At 36.7% G+C, this 23,745-nt stretch overlaps 1 protein-coding gene across 2 annotated transcripts; it reads right to left on the minus strand.

Annotated features, from left to right (window-relative positions):
• Positions 1-430: 430 nt before the first annotated feature.
• On the minus strand, positions 431-21,249 carry LOC109560532 (UDP-glucuronosyltransferase 2B31-like). Of its 2 annotated transcripts, XM_019962852.2 has the most exons (7): positions 20,715-20,854; positions 20,480-20,602; positions 19,658-19,806; positions 6,965-7,096; positions 5,213-5,300; positions 2,891-3,110; positions 431-2,789 (listed from the first exon to the last, which is right to left on the minus strand). In XM_019962852.2, the coding sequence occupies exons 2-7, from the start codon at positions 20,586-20,588 to the stop codon at positions 2,510-2,512; spliced, it is 978 nt and encodes a 325-aa protein (XP_019818411.2). In that variant the 5' UTR covers positions 20,589-20,602; positions 20,715-20,854; the 3' UTR covers positions 431-2,509. The 2 variants fall into 2 exon arrangements, with proteins under 2 accessions (XP_019818411.2, XP_019818410.2); XM_019962851.2 differs by having other exon boundaries at positions 20,480-21,249.
• Between the last annotated feature and the right edge of the window lie 2,496 nt (positions 21,250-23,745).

Raw genomic sequence — 23,745 nt, forward strand, 5'->3', positions numbered from 1 at the left:
CATTGAGATGAAGTCTGGTTGATGGATGAGTCTAGGTATTCTTTTGCTCCTGGTCATAATACTAAAATCTCCTTCTTAATTTATATTCATATAAATTTCTCAACACAGTGCAAAATTTGCAAAATTTAAGCAATTTTATAAAAATATGGAGCTGACTGAAAAGACTGAAAGTCACTCAGTAGTGCCTGAGTCTTTGAACCACATGGACTATACAGTCCATGGAATTCTACAAGTCAGAATATTGGAGTAGGTAGCCCTTCCCTTTTTCAGGGGATCTTCCCAACCCCAGGATCGAACCCAGGTGTCCCGCATTCAGGCAGTTTCTTTACCAGCTGAGCCACCAGGGAAGCCCAAAAGATACTTGATTACACATACATTTTGAAATTTTACCTCCTTTTGCAGTGTTGACTGGAAAAAAATATGCATAACCTAAAAGCTGAGAGTTAGGTTTTATTTGATGGGAATATTAGGACTTGAGCCAAGAGGCAGCATCTCTGGTGACCCCAGAGAGAGCTGACTCCAAGGAGGTAGCATCACCAATTCAATGGACATGAATTTGAGCAAACTTTGGGAGTAGTGGAGGACAGAGGAGCCTGGCATGCTTCAGTCTGTAGGGTTGCAGAGTTGGACACAACTTAGTGAATGAACAGCATCAACAACGATTGTAACAGGTATGAGGTGGGATTTTGATTTGTATTTCCTGATGCTTGGTGACATGAAGTCTCTTTTCATGTACCTGTTGGCCATTTGCACGTCTTCTTTGGGAAAATATCTATTCAGTACCTCCAGTCATTAAAAAAAATTGATATTGAGTAATGAGTATATTTGTATATTAATGCCTTATCAGATATGTACTTTTCAAAAATATTTTCCAATTTTGTAGGTTCCTTTTCAGAAGTTTTTGAGCTTGGTACAACCCCACCTGTTGAGCTTTGCATTGGTTCCTTGTATTTTTGGTGTCATATCCCAGTATTTGTTACTCAGACCCTTGTCAAAGAACTTTTCCTCCTGTTTTAAGATAGCAGCTTTATGGTTTCAGGTCTCATGTTTAAGTCTTTAGTCTATTTCTTAGTCTACACTTTATCAAGGGCTGAATATGGGAATGAAAGCAACAGGCAACTATTTTTTTTAAACTTTTTACTTTATATTGGGGTATAGATGATTAACAATGTTGCAGTAATTTTAGGTGACCAGAGAAGGGACTTAGCCTTACATATACATGTATTCATTTCCCACATAACATTAAGCAGAGTCCCATGTGCTATACAGTAGATCTTGTTGGTTATCCAACAAGATTTTAATATAGCAGTGTGTACATGTCAATCCCAAACTCCCTAAACTATCCCTCCCCCAATCCTTCCCCTTGACAACTATAAGTTCATTTTATAAGTCTGTGAGTATCTTTCTGTTTTGTAAGTTCGTTTGTAACATTTCTTTTCAGATTTCATATATAATGGATGCCTTATGATACTTCTGCTTCTCTGTCTGACTTATTTTACTGAGGATGACAATCTCTAGATTCATCCATGTTGCTGCAAATGACATTATTTTATTCTTTTTAATGACAGAGTGATATTCCATTGTATATATGTACCTAATCTTTATCCATTCCTCTATCGATGGGCATTTAATTTGTTTCCATACCTTGGCTATTGTAAACAGTGTTACAATGACAGTGCATGTATCCTTTTGGATCATGCTTTCCTCTGGATACATGCTAAGGAGTAGACTGCAGGGTCATATGGTAGCTTTAATTTTAGATTTTTAAGGAAATTTCATAAGATTCTCCACAGTGGTTGTACCAATTTAAATTCCCAATAAGGTGACTAATTTTAAAGATGATGAAAAATAGAGAATTAGGTCATGGAATCAAAAATTTTCAGAAATATCTCAGTTGTATAATATGAAGCAGGTAGCAGTTGCTATATTCCTAGTTCCATAAATATTCCACTGTTAAATGAGCTAAAATGGATGAAGGCAAATGACTTGCCATGGCTGTAGGTAAAAAGTGATGCTGAGGCTGGACGGATAGTAAAATCCAAGTGTTACTGGACTCAAACATAAAACGAAGGGGTGCATGTTTTGATACAATTCCAATTATTGAATAGCTTCTATAGCAAGATAAAACTATAAAATTCTGCACCAAAATAGAGTAAAAATTCTGAATATCTACAAAATAATATGGATACTATGAATAGACTTGTTATTGTTCTTGTAGCTATGCACAACCTGTGAAACAGTTAAATTCAAAGATTTCAGTATAACTTTTGAATTAAAATAATAAATTTCAATATATACCTTATAGCTTTATTCTCACTGAAGATTTCACCAGTTTTATTCTTGGCACGACTTATTTCTAATTTGTAAACTGGTATAAAATCACTTGAAAACAATTTTGATCTGACATGCTAAATTGTGAATTGTTGTTTTGTCACAGGGGAAGCTCATCATAACTCTTTTGTGCTGGAATAAACTGGAGGAGTTCCATCTAGGGGCATAACGCCTTCAGCTACTCCCTTTTTTGCTTCTTTCCTGTTTTAGCAAACTTGCGGTAACAAAGGAGAAAGCATTTTGTGGTGACAAATACAACAGTTGCCACACAGGCCAGCAGGAACCCAATCACATCCAGAGAGTGGTACTGGAACCAGGTGAGGTTGTGGGCGGCTGGCCTCAGGTGCTTGGCTCCTTGGTGGCGCATGACAAACTCAATCCAGAAGACTGCTCGGTCCAGGGGCTTTATAGGCTGATTGCGTTGAATGGTGGATAACCACATAGCCTTCTCTTTGTAGCTAAAGGAAAAGCAAAGAAACATCAATTTATAAAATGACCTAGCTTGTGGGGCAATTTTTGTATTTGTTATCACCAAATGTAGTGAAACAAATATACTCACGCAGGATTGTTAATGACTTCCTTCAATGCATTGAGCAGATCTCTTGATGACATTGTTTCCAAGTCCACTCTGACAGCTGCTCCCTTGGCTTTCACTCGGGCAATGTTATCAGGTTGATCAGCAAACAAAGGAAGGCCCACCATAGGGATCCCATGGTAGATGGCCTCATAAATGCCATTGGTACCACCATGAGTTATAAAGGCTTTGGTTTTTGGGTGACCTAGAATTGAGTGAATTTCAGTAAAATTATTAATTAAAAGTCTTAAAAATAAAATGAGAAATGAGCATTATAAAACAACTGAAATAAGCAGTGTCTTTTAGATAACATATGAAACTGTATTTAAATTGCTTAGAAATCCCTAAGTCTGCTGGAGAGGTAAGTGAAGACTTCATAAGGAGCGATGTCACTTGAACTTCACAAATGAATCCAAGATTGGTAGGTGAAAAACCTGAAAGGGAATTCTGGGTAAAAGAAAACATTTTTGCAACAAAAACAGGGAGGGCATGTCAGAAATATAATCTCTAAAACAATAATGAAGCCATTTAGTCTGATAGGAAGTGTGTCAAGGCAACAAGGAGGGTAAGTGGGAGTGGTGGTCGAACCAGAAGGAAAAGCTACAATTTATTATTAAATGTGTGACCACTTGATATAAAAGATATGGATGTTTTTTGATAGAAAATGGAGAGTCACAGGTAATAAAAAGAAGAACTCTTATTTCCAAGTATCATTAAAAATATCCCCAAGGAGTGCTCAAAATTCTCCAAGGCAGGCTTCAGCAATGCGTGAACTGTGAACTTCCAGATTATTAAGCTGGTTTTAGAAAAGGCAGAGGAACCAGAGATCAAATTGCCAACATCTGCTGGATCATCGAAAAAGCAAGAGAATTCCAGAAAAACATCTATTTCTGCTTTATTGACTATGCCATAGCCTTGGACTGTGTGGATCACAATAAACTGTGGAAAATTATGAAAGAGATGGGAATATCAGACCACCTGATACGCCTCTTGAGAAACCTGTATGCAGGTCAGGAAGGAACATTTAAAACTGGATATGGAACAACAGACTGGTTCCAAATAGGAAGAGGAGTACATCAAGGCTGTATATTGTCACCCTGCTTATTTAACTTGTATGTAGAGTACATCATGAGAAACACTGGGCTGGATGAAGCACAAGTTGGAATTAAGATTGCCGAGAGAAATACCAAATACCTCATATATGCAGATGACACCACCCTTATGGCAGAAAGTGAAGAAGAATTAAAGAGTCTCTTGATGAAAGTGAAAGAGGAGAGTGAAAAAGATGGCTTAAAGCTCAACATTCAGGAAAGTAAGATCATGACATCTGGTCCCATCACTTCATGGGAAATAGATGGGGAAACAGTGGAAACAGTGTCAGACTTTATTTTGGGGGGCTCCAAAATCACTGCAGATGGTGATTGCAGCCATGAAATTAAAATACGCTTACTCCGTGGAAGGAAAGTTATGACCAACCTAGGTAGCATGTTAAAAAGCAGAGACATTACTTTGTCAACAAAGGTCTGTCTAGTCAAGGCTATGGTTTTTCCAGTGGTCATGTATGGATGTGAGAGTTGGACTATGAAGAAAGCTGAGTGCTGAAGAACTGATGTTTTTGAACTGTGGTACTGGAGAAGACTCTTGAGTGTCCCTTGGACTGCAAGGAGATCCAACCAGTCCATCCTAAAGGAGATCAGTCCTGAATATTCGTTGGAAGGGCTGATGTTGAGGCCGAGACTCCCATAGTTTGGCTGCCTGATGCGAGGAGCTGACTTATTGGAAAAGATTCTGATGCTGGGAAAGATAGAGGGCAGGAGGAGAAGGGGACCATAGAGGATGAGACGGTTGGATGGCATCACCGACTCAATGGACATGAGTTTGGGTAAACTCCAGGAGTTTGTGATGGACAGGAAGGCCTGGCATGCTGCGGTTCATGGGGTCACAAAGTGTCGGACATGACTGAGTGACTGAACTGAACTGAACGGAAGGAGTGGAAAAGATAGGTGTAAGGAGGGAATTCAGAGACAGAACAGTGCACAGAGTTACTTAAAATTTCACAGTGAAAAGTAATTATAGCCAAAGTAAACATATCTTGCTTCTGGATGTGAAGGACGTGACCATGTATAACACAATGCTGTTAAATTTTCTCCTTTCTCCCCCCCTCCCCCACCTCTGGGGTTGGAAATAACAATGAAGGAATAAAGTTTTCTTACTTAAACTCAAAGGAATGTTGGATGTTTGTTGCCTATTGAAGTAGTATCACTCTGCTTACCTGTTACTTTTCAATATTTTTCTGCCAAGTCTTACCAAGAAGGTCGTTTTGGGGGATCCACTTATACAGACGGGTATTGGGCCCTAGGGTATCTGGTTTCTTGCCATCATATCTCCATAGAACCTGTTAAGGTAAAGGAAATACCTTATTCCATGAATTAAACCTCAGAGTCATAGTGTTAAAATTTTAAGCAAATAAAATTTAAATGCCTCTGTATAACAGATAAATAAATCTGAACATAAGGCCTTAATTGATAATAACTGCTAATATACTACTTAATAGCAACACCCACAGTTGATGTGCTCATTTTTAGGTTCATTCTGAGATGGAATGCAATCATGTCACATATGATGACATAGACAAATAGGTTTTCAATGACAAATTCAAATATTTAAGAAATTTTTAGATGATCTTATTTCTAGTGCAGAAAGACTATGGCAAATTACTAATAAACCACATATTTTTGTTTTAGTTTGTATTCTAAATCTCATTTTCAAATGTATTCACCAATTTCTTTTTAACTGTTATGGAAGTGCTTACTTATATCCAAATGTTAATACAATTTATTTTATTAGAATTTTACAATTTTTGATTGCAAAGAACAAAATGCACGCAATGTGCAAATTAAGAGAAATGCTCTGCTTATTTATAGTTTATTAATAATAAGTTAATTAGGGCTGTCTAGAAAATATAACTTCATTCATATTACAAATTGTTAAACACTACTTCCAAAAAGAATGACAACTGGAATTTTTTTTTTACATAAATCCAGATTATTGGAGAAAGAAATGGCAACTGACTCCAATAATCCCACCTGGAGTATCCCATGGACAGAAGCAAGGCGGGCTACAGTCCATGGGATCATAAGAGTCGGACACGACATTGACTAAACCACCACCACCAGATTATTACCACTATTATCATACTAGGCTTGGAAATGTTTTACTTTTAGAAAAAAAGAGTCGGTTGGTAATTTGTAAGGGACAACAAGGCTGTTGAAAAAGTTTCAAAACTGTGTCACTAAAGTTATTCAACTGACCCTGAATGCTTCAACAATGAAGCAGAAAGCACCAACAGCATTGATTAATACGGTCTCTAGGTATCGTAGCAAAGTAAGGACCAGTTTTGTAATTCCAAGCTATTCTCATAATAGATTATAATTTATTAGTGTTTAACTTTTATTTGCTCTGTGAATGTAAAGTAACTTAGTTTTTCAGCAAAAAATTAGCATAAACAATTAAGAGAAGCCAACCTTTCTCTGACTAGCAACCTAGAAAGCAAACTGATTAGATCTGTTCCAAAACTTAGGGAATGTAAAAGGCACCAGGAATTCCTGGCAAGCACAAACTGCAAGAATCACTCCAAACTTTTATCAATATTGCTTAATATTATTGAGAGGCTACATATACCATGAAAATTCAACTCCTGAGAACATCTGTGTGTCGTGTCTTCAGGAGTCCTTCAGGAAAATGGGCAAATAACAAGACATAATTTAGTGATTTCTTTTCCTGTCCACACTACCATTACAATACCAAAATTCATACTGTATCTCTTAAATATTTTTCTTTGTGATTACAGTGTTAATCCAAATTTAATGTCAGTTGAAGACATTCTATGTACTGTTCTACCATCTACCATATATATTTTGTCTATATATATATATAATCAGATAATTTGGAGATATCTTAATAATTTGTCCTTCTTGCATAATATATCTGTAATCAGGTTTTTTACAGAATTTAATAGTTTCCTTAAGTACTCATCCACTATTAAGTTACTTTACGTACTTTTTGTGGAATCTGGGCAAGAGCTGATGCAATTACATTGACTTTTTCTTCTGTTATGTTACTGATCATTGACCCCAAAGTAAACACCACAATACCATTTTCTCCAGAGCTCTGAACAAACTCTTCCATTTCCTGTGAAAAAGAATTTACTTCATCACAAATGAGCAACAACAGCATAGCAAACAGTATTGAAAGGTTTGCCAAAAAAGAAAAAAAAAAACAACTAAAGAGACAAAATCAGATATAGTCTAGAAATCATTAGTCACTTTTTTTAATATCATGGTAAAATGAATACAACATAAAATTTTACCATCTTAATCATTCCTATGTGTATGGTTCGGTAATGTTAATTATATTCACATTGTGCACCAATCTCCAGAACTTTTTCATCTGGCAAAGATGGAAATTTGTACCCATTAAGAAACTCCATTTTCATCTTTCCTTAGTCCCTGGAAACCACTACTCTACTCTATATTTGCACAGATTAGTCTAGATACTTTTTTCAAGTTGAATTGTACAGTCTGTCTTTTCACCTCTGGTTTAATTAACTTAGCATAAGATTCATTCATGTTGTGACATGTGTTCAAATTTTCCTTTAAAGACTAAGTAATACTCCATCTTTTTGTATCTACAAAATTTTATTTATTCTGTTTATGGACATTCAGTTGCTTCAACCTCTTGGCTTTTATGAATATGGTGTGAAAATATCTCATTGGGATCTTCATTTCAATTATTTTCGATATATAACCAGAAGAGGAGTTGTCAAATCATATGTATCGGTGCTAGGCTTCAACAGCACATGAAATGAGAACTCCCAGGTGTACAGGCTGGATTAGAAAAGGCAGAGAAACCAGAGATCAAATTGCCAACATCTGTTGGATCATAGGAAAAACAAGGGAATTCCAGTGAAACATCTACTTCTGCTTTATTGACCATGCTAAAGCCTTTGACTGTGTGGATGACAACATACTGTGGAAAATTCCTAAAGAGATGGGTATACTGCCTTACCTACATTCTGAGAAACCTGTATGCAGGACAAGAAGCAACAGTTTGAACTGGACATGGAACAACGAACTGGTTCAAAATTGGGAAAAGACTAACTCAAGACTGTATCTAGTCACTCTGCTTATTTAAGTAATAGAGTATACCATGCAAAATGATAGGCTGGATGAAACATAAGCTGGATGTGTCATAAGCTATTGATATTGGGAGAAATATCAACAACCTCAGATATGCAGATGACACCACCTTAGTTACAGAAAGTGAAGAGGAGCTAAAGAGCCTCTTGAGAGTGAAAGAGAAGAGGGAAAACACTAGCTTAAAATGCAACATTCAGAAAACTAAGATCAGGGTATTTGGTCCCATCACTTCATGGCAAAGAGATGAGGAAACAATGGAAACAGTGAGAGACTTTATTTTAGGAGGCTCCAAAATCACTGTGAACAGTTACTGTAGCTATGAAATTAAAAGATGCTTGGAAGGAAAGCTGTGACCAACTTAGCATATTCAAAAGCCAAGACATCACTTTGCTAACAAAGGTCCATACACTCAAAATATGGTTTCTCCAGTAGTCATGTATTGATGAGAGAGTTGCATTATCAAGAAGGCTGAGCACCAAAGAACTGATTCTTTAAACTGTGGTGCTGGAAAAGACTGTTGAGAGTTCCCTGGATGGCAAGGAGATCAAACCAGTCAATCCTAAAGGATATCAATCCTGAATATTCATTGGAAGGTCTGATGCTTGGGCCAATACTTTGGCCAGCTGATGTGAAGAGTTAATTCAATGGAAACAACCCTGATGCCGGGAAAGATTGAGGGTGGTGGGAAGGAATGACAGAGGATGAGCTGGTTGGATAACATCATTGACTCAATGAACATGAATTTGAGCAAGCTCCAGGAGATAGTGAAGGACAGGGAAGCCTGGCATGCTGTAGTCCGTGGGGTGGCAAAGAGTCAAACACAATATAGCAACTGAATAGAAAGAGTAACCTGTATTGACAGGTTTAAATTAAGAAGTGTGTATTATTCTTACCACATATTATATAGTTAGTATATAAAGTGATTTCCTTCCTGCCCTCTTGATTCTGGAACATGCTAACTTCACATCTTTGACTTTGGTCAGTTGTGGTACTCAATATTAAACACCAAAAATTCATTTTAGAAAATTTTGAGGAAACTCCATACTGTTTCTGAAGGTGAAAGTGTTAGTTGCTCAGGCCTGTTTGACTCTTTGTGACCCCATGGACTGTAGCCTACCAGGCTCCTCTGTCCATGGAGTTCTCCAGGCAAGAACACCAGAGTGGTTTGTCATGTACTTCTCCAGGGGATCTTTCCTACCCAAGGATCAAACCTGGGTCTCCCTCATTGCAGGCAGGTCCTTTGCCATCTGAGCTACCATGGAAGCCCCTACTGTTTTTAGTAATACCTGTCTTTTTTAGCAGATGACATCCCTGAAGTCCTTGGGAAGGAAATGGATGAGATGAGATCAATTTCTTCTTTTATGTGTATTTGTACAAACGTGTTTGTGTATAAGCGGGAAATGAGATAGAGCCAATACACAGTGGTGACAAGGAGATACTGTGAAACAATATTATAGAGAGACTCTTCATCAGTTATGTTATTAATTACTAATCGATTCTTGGAAATTTACAGTGCAGGGTTCATTTCACGTCTAATTCTTTATTACTATAGATTTACTAAATCATTTATTTATTTCAGACAGATTTTCTGAAGAATTATTTTAAATTTTAGTTTATTCATTATGATTTCATTTTCCTTACTGTGAGCACTAAGAAAAATCCATGATTCAAATTTGTTTATGTCTGTCATTCTCTCATTTTCTTACATGAAACTTTGTCATAATTTCCCCAACTCTGTCTCGCTAAATTACTAATTACTGATATTGAAGAGTCTGGCTTGTAGTTTGAAAGTTCTATGAAACTGTCCTATGACTCATATATAACCCAGAGATATGCTTGAATAGCAAAGTCAGACATGATTTAACAATTGAACAACAATAGCAATGCTGGAGCAGTTACATTTTTGAGTTACCATATTACTGGGTTTGTTTATATATGACATCCTTTGTCATGAACTAATATTGTATAATTGATGTCACAGTAGAATGTGCTATGTGTAACCACTGTGAGGGAACCTAACATCATCACCTCAGTCCCCCCAGGAGCACAGTGGGAGAAATACCCTTTGGCCTTCTGCAGTAGAGGTCTGGTCACATTTTAAGTTCATTTCAAACTAAATAAAGCTCCTCAGAAGTTCAGTTCAGTCACTCAGTCATGTCTGACTCTGTGACCCCATGGACTGCAGCATGCCAGCTCCTAGTGAATCCGTATTTTCCTGCAACTGTTTCTGGATTATTTTGTCTTGTGATTCTTGACTCCACTTCATTTTTTAAAATTGTTGCATTTTATTCTACTATTAACAGAGAAATTCCACATTTCTCAATATACTCTACTACAAAAAATATAAATGAGCAAAATTTTTCCTGGATATCTGATGTAATCCATGCACTCACCTTTTCTTATTTCTTTCTTCTGTTCTAAATTCACTATTCTTTTCTCTCTTGAGATAATGACTGAACTCCTCTATCATAGAATATATACTTTCTGATCTTAATTTTTGGCATAAATTTTTTTCAAAACTATTTTTAACAGAAAAAAGAAACAAAAAAAAAAAGTTCAGACTTTAATACTGCAGACTACATATTGTTTAGCACATTTTTCAGAATTTAATTTGACCCTAATGATATCAGTCACAGTGATAAGGTCACTAAATTTTCCTATGTCTCACATAGTGCATCCAGGTAATGTATGCATTCTAGTGACCTATAGCAGGATTTAAAGTTACTTGTCTTCAGTGTTTCCTCTCAATGACTTGCTACCCAATGGTGCTTCATCTATACTCTGAAAAATGCATCTGTTTGTTATTATTATAATATATTCTCTTTTCACAAATTAATTACTGATATGTACTGGCTAGTCTCGTTCCCTGATAATTTTTTATGAAAATAATACAGTCTTATTGCAAAAAAAAAAAAAATGCAAAAGCATAGAAAATTAAAATAAGAATAGATTTACTAAACTCTCTATCCAGGAATTCCTTAGTTTCAAATTCACATGTTTTTATAAGAAATTGAAATATATCTTATACAGAAAATATTATATAATTTCAGAACTATAACTTAATTTGATACTTTATATTTTATAATGTGATTGCCATTTTATTATTTATTGAAACTCTATTATGTCTAGTAATTATCATTACTTTTTGTGGTGAGTATTATTAAGATATATTCCCTTGGAACATATGATTATAATATTATACTGTTGTGTATATTCACTGTTCTGTAGTTTATATCTCTAGGACTTATTTATTACAAGATGCAAACTTGTACCCTTAAATATCTCTCCTATTCTCTTGTCCTTTAGTCCTTGGTAATCTTTATATTACTTCTGTTTTTACAAGTTTGGCATTTTTAGATTCTGGGTCCAAGTGATATCATACATTGTTTTTTCTGTTTTTTCAAAAAGATAAATAAAACTGACAACATCTGACTGTATTTACCAAGGAAAAAGGATTCAAAACATGAAAATGAAATAGGAGACATTACAACTGATATGACAAAAATTTGTAGGCTCATAACAAACAACTATGATGAATTACATGATAACAAACTACACATTGGAAAAGAATAGACAGCTTCATAGAAACACACAATCTAAATAACCAAGACTGAATCAGGAAGAAATAGAAAATCTGAACTGTCATAATGAGTAAAGATATTGAATCAGAAATCAAAAATCTCCTAGCACACAAAACTCAGAACCAGACGCGTTCACTGATAAATCATATGACTATTTAAAGAAAATTAATGTTAGTCCTTCAGAAAAATCTTCCACAAAATTAAGGGGTTGGAGGGAACGTTTTCAAACTCATTCTACAAGGTGAGCATTACCCTGATACTAAATAGATAAGCACATTACAAGAAAAAAACTACAGGCGAATATCCAGACTGAATGTATATGCAAAGATTATCACTAAAATATCAGCAAACTGAATTTAAGAATATATTTAAAAGATTATATACCATCAGCAATGGAATATTTCTCTGGGATGTAATATGGTCCAATATACCCCCAAAATATTTGTAATACATTGCAATAATAGAATGAAATATAAAATAACTTGGTCATTTTACCAGATGTACAAAAAAAAAAAAAAGCATTTGAAAAGATTCAGCATTCTTTCATGATAGAAACCCTCATTTTTTAGGTATAGAGGGAACATACCTCAATGCCCAAAGCTAACATCAGAGAAGGCAATGGCAACCCACTCCAGTTCTTTTGCCTGGAAAATGCCATGGACAGAGCAGCCTGGTGGGCTGCGGTCCATGGGGTCGCTAGGAGTCAGACACGACTGAGCGACTTCACTTTATTTTTTCACTTTCATGCATTGGAGAGGGAAATGGCAACCCACTCCAGTGTTCTTGCCTGGAGAATCCCAGGGACGGGGGAGCCTGGTGGGCTACCGTCTATGGAGTCGCAGAGAGTTGGACACGACTGAAGCAACTTAGCAGCAGCAGCAAAGCTAACATTATCCTCAACAGTGAAAACTTGAAAGCTTTTTGTGCAAGACCAGGAACAAGAAAAGGATGCCACTCTTACATTGATTCAACACTGTACTAGAAATCCTAGTTAGAATAACTAGGCAACACAAAGAATAAAAGGCTTCTTAATCAGAAAGGAGGGCTTCTCAGTGGTAAAGAATCTTCCTGCCAATGCAGTAGATGTAGGAAACGCAGGTTCAATCCCTGGGTCAGGAAGATTCCCTGGAAGTGGAAATGGCAATGCATACCAGTACTGTAGCCTGGAAAATTCCATGAACAGAGGAGGCTGGTTGAAGGGGGTAGCCTATAGTTCAGAGGGTTGCAAAGTCAGACACAACTGTGTACTTGAGCACACGTGCATACACAACAGAAAGAAAGAAGTAAAATTGTCAGTTTTTTTGCAGATGGCATAGATTTTAGCACAGAAAAAATAGATTTAACCACAAAACTGAGCTAACCAGCTATTCAGTAAAGTTGCATGATATAAAGTCAATATAGAGAAATCAGTTACATTTGTATGTACTATGAATGGAAAAGCTACCCCATTTACAATAGGACCAAAAATAAGAAAATAACTAGAAATGTAACCAGTAAAGTGAAAGATCTTTACAGTGGTAACTCCAAGACTTTGTTGAAAGAAATAGAAGAAAACATAAATAAATGGAAAGATATCCTATGTTCATGGATCAGGATATTTATATTGTTAAAATATCCATGCTACCCAAAGCCAAAGGCATCACACCTCCAAATTTCAAATTATAGTACAAAATTGAAGTTGCTCAGTCGTGTCTGACTGTTGTGACCACATGGACTATAGCCTGCCAGGTTCTTGCATCCATGGGATTTTCCAGGAAAGAATACTGGAGTGGCTTGCCATTTCCTTCTCCAGAGGATCTTCCCAACCCAGGGATCGAACCCGGGTCTCTAGCATTGAAGGCAGATTCTTCACCAGCTGAGCCACACGGGAAGCCCATCTACTTTGCTATGGTACAAAGGAATAGCATTTAAAGCAATATGGTACTGGCCTATAAATGCACACATACCGATGAAGCATAATACAGGGTCTAGAAAAAATCCCTGCATATATAGTGAACTAAAATTCAACAAAGGAGCCAAGATACCCAATAGGGAAAAAATAATCACTTCTTTTACTTTTGAAAAACCTGAGTAAACGTAGGCAAAAAAATGAAATGAGACCCCTATCTCACACCCTCAAAATATTACTTCAGATTTATCAAAGACTTAAGCATAACACCAGATACCATAATACTTTTAAAGAAAATGTAGAGATGATCTTCCTTAACAGTAGTCTTGAAAGTGATTGTTTTTGAATATGACATTAAAAAAAAATCAACAAGTGGGACTACATCAAACTTAAAAGCTTCTGCACAACAAAAGAAACAATCAACAAAATGAAAACACAAACTACAGAATGGGAGAAAAATTTCACAATTACACACTGAGTGAGGAACTAAGGTCCAAAATATATATAGCACTCACAAAACTCAGTAGCAACAAAAAAATCAATTAAAGAATAGGCAGATAAACAAAACAGACATTTTTCAAAAAGACATCCAAATAGGTAGTTATCAATATCACTAATTATCAGAGAAATGCAAATCAAAGTTAGAAAGTCTACACCAAGAAAATAAAAATGTTAATGAGAATGTGAAGAAAAGTGAATGCTTTTACACTGGCAATGGGAATGTAAATTGGTTCCACCTTTACCAAAAACAAAATGAAATTTCCTCAAAAAATTAAAAATAGATCTACTGTATGAGCCAGCAGTTCTACTTCTGTGTATATAACCAATGGAAATAAAAACAGGGTAGATGAAATACATGCACTCCCATGTTTAGTGCAACAATATTCACAATAATCAAGGGAACAACTTAAGTGCCCATCAATGGATGAATCAATAAAAATGATGTGATAAATATATACACAAACATGAACACACACACTCAGAATATAATATTAACACCAGTGAGAAAGAAGGAAATCCTGCCATTTTTAACAACCTGAATAAACATAGAGGACATTATGCTAAAATTTGTGTTTTCATTCTAATCTTTATTCTACTCCTATCATTAAATGTGCATTTGATACATATATTTTGAAAATTGTAATTCCAGCTTATATTATGTTTTATCCTAGAAGAAAACTGTGATCTTATTATATTTATTTTTTCCAACTAAACCTCATAGCTGACAGTGTAATTAAGCATTCTTTGATGAAATCATTGTAATGTTATGATGTAAGCATTTATAAATTATTTAACCATTGCTTTATTTCTAGTGTTGACATTTTTGAATTATTGCCCAAAATATTGTTAGGACATCTTGATTATTTTCTCTGTATAGTTTCATATAAGTATATTATGAACCCAAAATCTATAAGCATTTTTACGACTCGATGCATTTTGTCAAATATTCTAATTCTTTAAAAAGTGCAGAAATTTTCTAGAATCCAATAATTACTGGAAAAGTTAGTAGTGTGAATAAACAGTTTCCTTATGCGATTAAGTCCTTACAGTCATTAGTTGGAATTAAATATTGTTTCTTCAGCTTGATAATAATAGCAAATATTGCTAACTTATCATGATTATACTACTATTCATGTTTCCCTTCATTCTTCTTTCTCCTCTCCTAACCTCCCCTCTTACTAACATTATCACTTTCCTGAAATGAAAAAGTGGAAATTTAAAAAATAGGGTTAGATAGTACAGAACTTTCACTATCTTATCTCAGCTTTTGGACTCTGGGAAGGTTACTATAGGTAATCCAAACAGTTTGCAATTAAAACAGATATTACATGCTGCTATATCTAAAATGGATAACCAGCAAGGATCTAAATGATAACATAGGAAACTCTGCTCAATATTAAGTGGCAGCCTAGATGGGAAGGGAGTTTTTGGGAAAATGGAGACATGTATGTGCATGGCTGAGTCCCTTTCCAATAAAGTTGGAATCAGTTTAAAAAACAGAGAGGAAAAAAACAACAGATATTGAATTTTACCCTTGTAAAAGATATCAATTTCATTTTGCCACCAATAAAGACTAGACAAAAATGGTCTATTAAGGGTTCACAGGACCTCCCTGGTGGCCCAGTGTCTAAGAATCCTCCTGGCAGTGCAGGGAATGTGTGTTTGATCCCTGGTTTGGGACGATCTCACATGCCTCAGGGCATCCCCAGGGGCAACTAAGCACGAGCACCACAACTACTGACCCTGCAAGTCTAGAGCCTGCAAGCCACCTCGCTGCAACTAGAGAAAGTCGGTGCAGCAACGAAGACCCGGTATGAATAACATTTGATTAATTTTTAAAAAGAGACCACAAAACAGTTGGCTAAAGATTACTTGCTTTCTATTTATGTCTTAAGTCAATTTAAAACAGACTAGATTCTTGCTTTCTTTCATAAGGATTATTACCCTATAAATAGAATTCCTTATATTTTGAAACTACAGATGGTTTTAGATTCAATTGGTAGAAATTGTGGGCCCCCCTTTTTTTTAAAAAAAAAAAGAAATCTGTGCATTATTTATGGTTCTTATATATGCAGGGTAAATTTTCTCTGGGTACATTCTGTTAAGCATCTATGATGTTGAGACCTGCATTCCTTAAGGGAACTTTTAGTGAGGTTTTCTAAAGGGTTCTGGATAAAACTCATGAGAGTCCCTTGGACTGCAAGGAGTCAATTCCAGTTAATCCTGAAGTCAATCAACCCTGAATATTCTTTGGAAGGACTGATGCTGAAACTGAAACTCCAGTACTTTGGCTACCTGATGTGAAGAGCCAACTCATTAGAAAAGACCCTGATTCTGGGAAAGATTGAGGGCATGAAGAGAAGAGGACGACAGAGGATGAGATGATTGGATGGCATCACCTACTCAACGACATGAGTTTGAGGAAACCGCCAGGAGATGGTAAAGGACAGGGAAGCTTGGTGTGCTGCAGTCCGTGGGGTAGCAAAGAGTCAGACATGAATGAGCAATTGAACAATAAGAGGATTAGTGTAGGCAGAAAACATCTGTTCTATTATGATAGATGGAGTTATCTCTTATGCTGTAAGATGTAAACCACTGGGATTTCAAACAAAGAATGGTTTAAATGCTGATGTGAAAGCAAGTAAGGGTTGGATTTAGCTGCAAATTACTAAGGCAACATTTATATTGGTGAAGAAGATTTTTCATTTTATCTAGAGCACTGGTAAGGAGCCTCAATACTTACCAAAAAATTTTTACATCTTGCTCATCTGATTGCCAAAACCTTTAAATTCTTAATATTAAAAAAAGTTTAAATGTCAATTAAACTTTATTTAAAGTAAATTTTGTTGAATTTATTGAATTATATTTATTACCTTTTAATTAAGTTAACTTTTAAAATTTGCTTTTAAAAGATTCCATGGGATATCTATTCTCTGACAGTTTGCTGAATAATATAATCTTGATGATTAGGACTATCATTGCAATTTCAATTAGAAATTAGATCTATGTGGCTGGCACACATTGGATTATTGACAGTATGTTATAGTAACAAAATAAAAATAATAAAAATAATATTTCTTCTGGATCACTGAGTATGGGCCAATGACATTTTAGATATTTCACATGTATTAACACATTTTTTCCCTCAAGGACAATATGAGGTTGGTGTTATTATTATAAATTAGTGTGGTTATATCTCTATGAACATTTTTGTCTAGTTTTCCATCACTGCCTATATCTTGCAACAATCTACTAAATGGTGTCCCTTTCCACTCTTGCCCCTTTACAATCCAACCCTGTGACTATATCCTGTGATTGTTTTTTTTAATGTGATCATCTCTCCCTTTTCTTCACCCTTTTAATTTTCTCCCTTATGTCCTACTAGATGTGCCAAACTTCTTTTTTTTTTTTTTTTATATATATCAGGAGGAGTCTCCGTCTCCTGACTGAGAGGGTTTATGGTGAATTGAAAGCTCCTTAGCCCACAGCGCAGTTCGTCAGGATACTCAGGTACCTTGGACTGATGCCGGCTATTCAGACCAAGAGACAATAGAAAACAGAGCCAGACAAGTTGCAGCAGCAGCCACATGGTGCTGCTAGGAGTCTTACTAACTACTCTTCTGGTCCTACACTTCCTTTCCCCCAAACTTCTTATAATTATGTGTCTGGAACCTAACTCTCCAGCATTTTCTGCCTCTTTACTCAGCCTCTTCCTGTTTAGACAGAACTTGGACTTCTTGGGAACTGACACTCCTATGCTTTTCTTTTGTATCTTCCTCTACCTTCAGTTCAGTTCAGTTAAGTAGAGTTCAGTCACTCAGTCATGCCCAACTCTTTGTGACCCAATGGATTTCCTACTTTAGCATTCCGGTCCCCTATAATGAAAAGGATATCTTTTTTGAATGTTAGTTCTAGAAGGTCTTGTAGGTCTTCATAGAACTGTTCAACTTCAGCTTCTTCAGCCTTACTGGTTGGGGCATAGACTTGGATTACTGTGATATTGAATGGTTGGAATATCAGAGATTGAACAGAGATAAATCAGAGGTTGATGGAAATAAACAGAGATCATTCTTGGAAATGAACAGAGATCATTCTGTCATTAATGAGATTGTATCCAAGTATTGCATTTCGGACTCTTTTGTTGACTATGATGACTACTCCATTTCTTCTAAGGGATTCTTGCCTAAATAAGTAGATATAATGGTCATCTGAGTTAAATTCACCCATTCCCATCCATTTTAGTTTGCTGATTCCTAAAATGTTGATATTCCTTACCTTCGATTATTCCTGAGCATCCTTTAGATTTAACCTTAATTATCAATGTCTCCAAGATATTTACAGGAGAAATATTAATAACCTCAGATATGCAGATGACACCACCCTTATGGCAGAAAGTGAAGAAGAACTGAAGAGCCTCTTGAAGGTGAAAGAGGAGAGTGAGAAAGTTGGCTTAAAGCTCAACATTCAGAAAACTTAGATAATGGCATCTGGTCCCATCACTTCATGGCAAACAGGGAAACAGTGGCTGACTTTATTTTTCTGGGTGCCAAAATCACTGAAGATGGTGATTGCAGCCATGAAATTAAAAGACTCTTACTCCTTGGGCAGAAGGTTATGACCAACCTCGACAGTATATTAAAAAGCAGAGATATTACTTCTCCAACAAAGGTCCATCTAGTCAAGGCTATGGTTTTTCCAGTAGTCATGTATGGATGTGAGAGTTGGACTATAAAGAAAGCTGAGCACCAAAGAATTGATGCTTTTGAACTGTGGTTTTGGAGAAGACTCTTGAGAGTCCCTTGGACTTCAAGGAGATCCAACCAGTCCATTCTAAAGGAGATCAGTCCTGGGTTTTCATTGGAAGGAATGATGTTGAAGCTGAAACTCCAATACTTTGGCCACCTGATGCAAAGAGCTGACTCATTGGAAAAGACCCTGATGCTGGGAAAGATTGAGAGCAGGAGGAGACAGGGATGATAGAGGATAAGATGGTTGGATGGCATCATCAACTCAATGGACATGGATTTGGGTGGACTCCGGGAGTTGGTGATTGAAAGGGAGGCCTGGTGCACTGCGGTTCATGGGGTCGCAAAGAGTTGGACACGACTGAGCGACTGAATTGACTGACAAGATATTTTCTATGATTCCTGCTGGATGTTTCTTTGGTATTTTCATCTTTCCTTGTAGTAACACATTTTATTATTTGCTCTCATTCTGTCTTTCTAGGTAGAGTGTCAGGTGGCAGAAACTGTGCCCACACCATTCCTCTGGATTTTAGCACTATACTTGTCCCTTTTTATTTAATTCTTTAATGACTATTTGATTCTCTATTATGTACTGAATTATCAAGGCCTTAATTTAACTGACATAGTCTCAAAGTCTCCCAGGTATCCCACTTTATTTTGCAATGATAATGAAATTCAAGTACTTGTGTTGGTATGGAAATATATCAGTTTCTAACTGAAAGGTCACTTTATCCAGCTTCCCATATATGATTCACTGTAATCAAAATTCTAGAATTTTGTAAGATTATTCTTATTGAAAATGCAAAGTTAACAAAGCACAACAAAGAAGAGTAGGTGACCTGAGGCAGGGGTTTGGCAGGTTTGCAGTGGAGGCCTCCAACAAATTCAAAATTTGGCAGCACTGGGCGAGGAAATTCAAAATCCCAGTAGGTTCGAATGAGCCACATATCAGCTTTTCCAACTGTCTCTAATAATGTAGTGGGTCTTCCTTAAACGAAAAGCAAAAACAAAATAACAGCAAATATTAGATCAAATGAAAATATTACCATGTTAAGTAATATGGGGATAGGAATTTGGAATAATATAGAGAAAGATATTTGAAAGTGTATGTTCTTTGATAAAGCAAATATATATGTGTGTGTGTGTGTGTGTGTGTACGTATAATATGATATGATATAATGAAATATGATCTGGAAATGTATGCATACATTGAATAATATAATATATATTATGGAAAATGAGCTACACAAGTAAAAACAATTTCTAAATGCTATCTAGATACTTGTACTACAAATGTGTTTGTAATCCCTTAATTTACTTGTCTTCATTTATCAAGATATTTTATGAGGTTTCCAGTGACATTTTTAAGTTGAAAGATGAAGTTTCATGAGTTACGTATATAATTGGAGATATCCTAAGTGCTTCAATTTGTGGTTTACAATTTCCTGGAGTGTCCTGTACTAGTAAGGGGCCACAAGGTTCTACGTTACCCTATGATTTAAGTGTTTCCATAATATTTATGGGATTGATGGGTCATTTTGTATTTTCATTCCCTCATTTCCTTGTAAGAGACAAATCCTGTGGCTTTATGTTTATGTGGTCACCTTCGAAGGCACTTGGAAAATTAGGACTTCATGCTACCAACCAAAAAGATGACTTACCCAGTACTTCACTGTAAAACTCGTTCCATGTCTTCTCATCAAATATTTGGAACCAGAAGTCAAAATAAAGTACATATATCATATTTTTGACCCTTTCCATGAATGTCATGTGATCACTTAATGCTGAAAATATAACAGGCACATAGGATGGTGGGAATGAAAGTTTTCCACTATATTTTTCAAACAAATAGCCAGGCAAAAAACGGAGACTGTACACTAAAGGTATTCTAAGTACCTCAGTCAGCAGCTCACCACAGGGTCCAGCGGCATCTGCAAGAAGGACATCAAACCTTGATTCCTGTAGTTTTGTCATAAGTTTCTTTTTTGAAACAACTTCTTTACAGATTTTCATAAGCATTCCAGAAAATTCAAAAATTAAGCTTTTCAATTCTCCCAATGATGAAACATTTGTCCAAAATGAATTTTTTGCCATATAAGTCCATTTTTCAATCAAATTCTTGATAGCTTTCTCAAAATCATCTTTAGTTAAAGACACAGGGAAAATCTCAAACTTAAAAGCAGATGGTTTGTTGGCATCAGTAATAGTGGAAGCTGAAGATATTAGAACAGTCACCTCATGACCCCTCATGACTAGTTCATCCAGAACTGCCTTCATATTCATCCAATGACTAAATTCCACTGGCCACACCAGCACCTTTCCACAAGTCCCAGAGCTAAAATAGCAAGTCAGCTGTAGTAGCAGCAGAAGTGAGAGCCATTTCATAGACATTTTGCTCACATGCAGTACTTAAAAAGTACTCTGTACTTTTGGTATTGTTCATGCTTATATCCAAGGAGAAATCAATCAGGAAGTTAAAAGTTAACTCCTAAAAAAAAAAAAAAGTTAACTCCTACACTTCAAATAACTAAATTTTATGAGTAGTCAGCACCTATGGAAATTAATTGAAAGGGCAAAGTGTAGAACATTTCATGATAATAAAGTGTTTAATATTGTTTTGTCAGTATTATCACTGATATAAAAGTCAATGATCTTGCACATGCAAGTCAACTATGTTATTAACATGTAAGAGAGAAATGTATAGACTACTGTAATAACAATAGCATGTGAGTGGATCTTATGTCTGCAGTCTCCTTGACATTGAAGTAGATAAGATGACATCCATAAGTTGGAAGGTTAGGAGTTCCAAACACCTGTACCCCCCACAAAAACAATAAACGAACAAGTAGAAACCAATTTAAATCACACTGGGTAAGTTCTGCACTACAACAAAAATGGAGCAGAAACCTTTGCAGAATGCAAAAACTGAGGATGGCCATGTAGCAAAGCCTGGGAAAGCTTTTTAACTAGATCACCATCTCTTCTAGTTCAGAGTAGCTTGCCACCAGCAAGGATTCTCTCAAAGGGATTTCATCCCATGGAGGAAAGGAGAACAGAACTCTGGCAAGTCTCACCATCATAGACATTTGCAGTCTTTGCTACTGAGAACTTACAGTCTTTACCAGCACTGATTCCAGCTGACAGAGCTGCCCAGAGTCCTTGCTACTGTGTCCTCCTTGTATTTTGACAAGTCACTGTGGGGATACCTGGTCTTGGGGTCCTGTCACCTCCATACACCCCCATACTTTCCTTGATTGTGACCACAGTGCCCTGACATGTATGGGATAAGGGCTGCTGCTGCGTGCTCTGCCCCCAGCTTCTACCTTAGTGCTTGGTCTTATAACAAAAGCCATGCTGCTATTGCTTGAACCTGACTCTGTATTCCTAGTTGTAGCTTTGACTGGTTATTACTTAGGCTGAGCTGCTGCTGTTCTACAACTTATTCCTGGGTCCTAAATCTCAGCTTCACTTTAGCACTGTTTGGGCCACAGTGCTCCTACACTTTACCTCACTGTGCTAAGTCAGTGCTTTGACCCACCACAACTGGGAACACACCACTGCTGCTCTACAGTCCACCTCATGGGTCCTGACACGTGGCTTTAAACAGGCCATCACTGGGACCATAGTGCTGCTACTCTGTGACTTCTCCTGAGGCCAGAGTTGGAATTTTGACTCATCATTCCAAGGCTGTACTGCTATATGACATTGCACTCCTGGTCCTAAGCTACTGTGGAATTCTGTCATATCAGGGCTTGCACCACTGCTGCATTCTCCCTACTCCCAGTGTTGCTGAAGCAAACAACAAACATAGACCCCAGTTCCATGGGAGAATTATATATGCTTGTACCTTCGAGACTGGTACTGCTGCCCCCCAGTACAGTTGTACCTCAGCGACAAAGCAATATAATTGTTCCATGTGAGCCTGACCTAGGGTCTTTGGCTCCACTTCCTTTCTGAGTGCCAGTATGAATCTCCTCAGTTACAACTAACTTCCATTGGCCAAAGAGATCAGTAGGACCTCAGAAGCCTTTATTGCCAAGTACCTCAATGGCCCTAGCCAACACTGGAGAAGGCAATGGCACCCCACTCCAGTACTCTTGCCTGGAAAATCCCATGGACTGGGGGCCTGGAAGGCTGCAGTGCATGGGGTCGCTAATAGTTGCACACAACTGAGAGACTTCACTTTCACTTTTTGCTTTCATGCATTGGAGAAGGAAATGGCAACCCACTCCAGTGTTCTTGCCTGGAGAATCCCAGGGACAGGGGAGCCTGGTGGGCTGCCGTCTATGGGGTCGCACAGAGTCGGACACGACTGAAGTGACTTAGCAGCAGCAGCAACACTACCACTACCTGTGAGAACACTCTAGCTTTGGTCACAGAAGACCCATGCAGTCTGCACAGATGTTGATTTATGCTGATGGAGATGCAGAGAAATTATGCAGTCATGCACTCCCAAGAACAAAGATATTACATCCCACCCACCTAGCACCCTCACAGCCAACTTGAGGTGAAAATCTTTCCCCAACAAAGTGAGTTGAAAAAGACTGGAGAAGGTGACAGTTACCTTTAATACAGAGACATCATCAGAAGCAATCAGAAAAGTGGAAAAATAAGGAAAATTAACATCACCAAAGTGACAAACTGCTACTAACAGACCCCAAAGAAATATAGATCTACAAGTTACCAGAAAATAAGTCAAAGGAATTGTTTTAAGGAAGATATGTGACATTTTATAGGACACAGACAATTCAATGAAATCAGGAGAAACAATGCATGAACAAATAAAAAGTTTAAAAATGAGAAAGGGATTATAAAAACAAATAAACAGAAATTATAGAGCTGAAGAATACAGTGAATTTAAGAATACAACTGCTATCTTTAACTTTAACTCTTAAATTATTGCAATAAATTAAAATCCAATGAAGAT

The sequence above is a fragment of the Bos indicus genome, chromosome 6 (assembly GCF_029378745.1).
Source record: "Bos indicus isolate NIAB-ARS_2022 breed Sahiwal x Tharparkar chromosome 6, NIAB-ARS_B.indTharparkar_mat_pri_1.0, whole genome shotgun sequence".
NCBI lineage: Eukaryota > Metazoa > Chordata > Mammalia > Artiodactyla > Bovidae > Bos > Bos indicus.